Below are 3135 nucleotides of genomic sequence, written 5' to 3'. Positions count from 1 at the left end.
CAGCACCGGTGACGTCCCCCCCCCACCCCCCATTCATGAGCAGTCCTGGCCGAAGCCATTGACACACGTTAGCAGCTGTGTGTCTCACTCACCTTTCACACGCCTTTCTCAACGAGTCGGTAGGGCTTGCACCGTGAAAGGAAATAAAGCTCACATCAAGCTTCAGCATTGACCGGCTAGCTGGCTAGCTAACGTTTGCTATCCGAGCCACCCTAGCATTTCCTTCGGTGTTACAGCACATATCTGTGCGAGCTACACAGCGGCTCCAGTGTTGCCTGCACCTCCACCTCTGGTTCCCATTATTCCCCGGCTCTGCTCTTGTATGCAACACCAGTCGCTGCTAATGTTAGCAGGCTACAGTGTCTGCTCTGCTACCAACGTTTGTTACACAGCCACCGGCTTGTGTGTCCACAGTGTCATTTTGCAGCGAAAAGTCATGTCCTATGCCCGGGTTCAGTTTCTCTATACTGCAGCTGGGTCTCCCACAGGCTGCCTCTTCTCATATATGATGACGGCATTTTTCATTTGACTACACAAAACTACACTTCCGGATTATTGACCCGTTTTGGATCGAGTTGACCCGAACCGAGCAGGGTCATATCCCCGAACAATTTCAATTTTCTATCTATAAACCTGCCACCGAATAGTTATACAATGTCTGTAAAAAGATGAATGGTCAAGATAAAGCAGCAAGATATCATGCTTTTAATACCCTAGTTTGGGACACGCGCCAAAAACACTATCATACAGTTCCCATATTGCAACAGGACCCCTTTTGTGAGTTAAGTCTAATAACTATATACATAACATACCTCCACTGGTTAGCATCAATATATTAAAATTACAGCTAATTCCATTTTGACATGCATGTACTTGTGTATACTTATTTACATTGGCACTACCAATGCACATTGAGTTACTGGGCACTTTGTACACGTTCAATGCATAGTCTCTTTTTTCTTAATGTTAAACAGTTATATTGTACACATTTGTTTCAGTATTGTTTGTTTATTTCATTTGCATGTTTAATATGTTTATGTACACACCAACCAACACAATTTCCTTGTGTTACTTACTTGGCAATAAATCCTTTTCTGATTGTGTTTGGCTCCTACTTGTCATCTCTATTCTCTTAGCTATGATTTTATATATTTAGATTTTATATTTGATGTATTATTGTAGTTTGGTTTTCATACCAACCTCATTTGTTTTGTGACTGATGTGACTTGGCTGCAGTTTCCTATTGAATAAATAAATAGTTCCTCTTTTTGCTCTCCCTCTTTATTCATTTGAATAGGACAGGTAAATCTCTTTTCTACTATCTTAGATCACTAACACTGAGTGATGCCAGGTTGAGTCCAGTCCACAACATAGCTTGTAATCCCCACAAGATTGATGTGAAGTTTTCCATATAACTAGACTTGTATTTAAAGAAATTTTAACCCGATCTGCTGGACTGAATCCTCCAGGTATCACATTTCTGACATTCCCAACAAGGAAACACATTAGGTCAAGTTTAGGAAAAGAGATACAGTATTTATGTATATATGATCAATATGAAGGATTGTTGATAGAAAAGCCATTTTGTGACACAAATACTTGCTGAACAACAGCAACCGATAAACCGTTTCTAACTTCCATCATGCCACGTGTGCATTAACAAAACAGAAGCGTTCCATGGATACCTGCAGCCTGCCACAACTCCATCTGTAGGTGAGTTGTTAGTTATGCAGTACAGTACTGCAGTATCACAGTTTGACCGTGAGATACTGCATTATGTTAACAACATAATAATGATACTATGCAGTGAAGTGTCCTTCATTAAAGCAGTGTAGAGATCACCAGCTCGGACAACATTATAAATAATTCATCAAGTCTAGTCTCGCATAGCCAGACCTTCCTCCACAGAGCTGCGGAGGAAGGTCTGGCTAGTACACACAGCATTCTGGGATGGGAGAAAAACGTGCTCTGGTTAATTGGCATTTCTTTAAACCAATCACATTTGTCTTGGGCGGTGCTGAGCGCCGAGCAGAGCAATGGTAGCCTCGGGGAGGAACGTGTTTTGGTGGAACGTGTACGTTCAAAAGTTGTTTTAGTCATGGAACAGTAAACTCAGGCTGGACGAGTGATGTCCAGCAGTCCACACGGTTGGCGGGAGTTATGATGATGTTTGAGTCTTCTGCAGGACCTTTAGCTGCTCCTCCACGCTCTCCAGCTCCTGCTGTAGAGCCGACATCTGAACACAGGGGGGGGGGGGGGGGGGGGGGGGGAGATCATCAGTTTCCCACATGATTGTATGATTGTATGCTAACTAGAATACAATTAGATGAGCATGGACTACAGAACTAGTATACTGGATAGTCTTTAATACATAATTAAGACATAAATAATAATAGAATAATAATTATAATATACAAATAATTAAATACAGTAAAACCAGGGAATAAATCAATACATTATTATAATTTAAGAAAATATTAAAAGAAAATGTAATAATTAAAAAATAATGCTGAAATGTTGTTGCATCTTTCCTAATTTAATAGAAACATAAATATTGGAATTCATGTTATAGACTTTTGGAAAAGGACATTTTGAAATAGGAATTGATGAAATACAAATGAATTCCATTAAAAAACGAACAATATGTTATTTTCTGCCACTAGGGGTCTCTCAATCAAAACAGACTTTTTGATTAGGGTGTGAAGTTGCGTAGTATTGTTCATTTGTTAGATGAAAATGTATCTGTTTGGGGACCAGGTAATGTATTACCAGGGTGGCTACAGGTATTAACAAGTTAAATTTAAGACTTTTTAAGACTTTTTAATACCAATTCTAAATGAAATTTAAGACCAAATTTACGATGGAAAAACAAAGTGGAAATATACAGTAATCTTTCCAAGTAAACACAAAATTAACAGTATGGTAAAAGGACAATAATCGGTTGAGTTTAAGAACACTGACTTAATGTGTGTAATCTGAAAGCATAACACAAAAATGTAATTACTGTCCTAATTTATATTATTACAATATTTTCAGAACATTTGGGTCCCTTGAACAAATTGTTATAAAATCAAAGGAAATAACAAGTGAATATTAAAAAAACACTGTTCTTTTTGAACAAAAAAAATAATTAAA

General features: G+C 38.3%; 1 protein-coding gene across 2 annotated transcripts in view; it reads right to left on the bottom strand.

The window, feature by feature from the left end:
* Window positions 1-1263: 1263 nt before the first annotated feature.
* vars2 (valyl-tRNA synthetase 2, mitochondrial) overlaps window positions 1264-3135 on the bottom strand; it is a 27058-nt gene continuing 25186 nt past the window's right edge. The window contains exons 30-31 of one of the 2 annotated variants that reach the window (XR_004335050.1): window positions 1940-2236; window positions 1264-1896 (exon numbers count right to left, since the gene is read on the bottom strand). Coding sequence is in view for 1 of the 2 variants with exons in the window: in XM_032536195.1 (XP_032392086.1) it covers window positions 2159-2236 (78 nt within the window). In the remaining variant the exon portion in view is untranslated. Of the gene's footprint in view, window positions 2237-3135 lie in introns of both variants that reach the window. The other variant, XM_032536195.1, reaches the window with a different exon arrangement.

This window comes from Etheostoma spectabile, chromosome 14, assembly GCF_008692095.1.
Source record: "Etheostoma spectabile isolate EspeVRDwgs_2016 chromosome 14, UIUC_Espe_1.0, whole genome shotgun sequence".
Taxonomy (NCBI): Eukaryota; Metazoa; Chordata; class Actinopteri; order Perciformes; family Percidae; genus Etheostoma; species Etheostoma spectabile.
The sequence above is the reverse complement of the archived record's forward strand: the minus strand, read 5'-3'. Positions and strand labels throughout refer to the sequence as shown.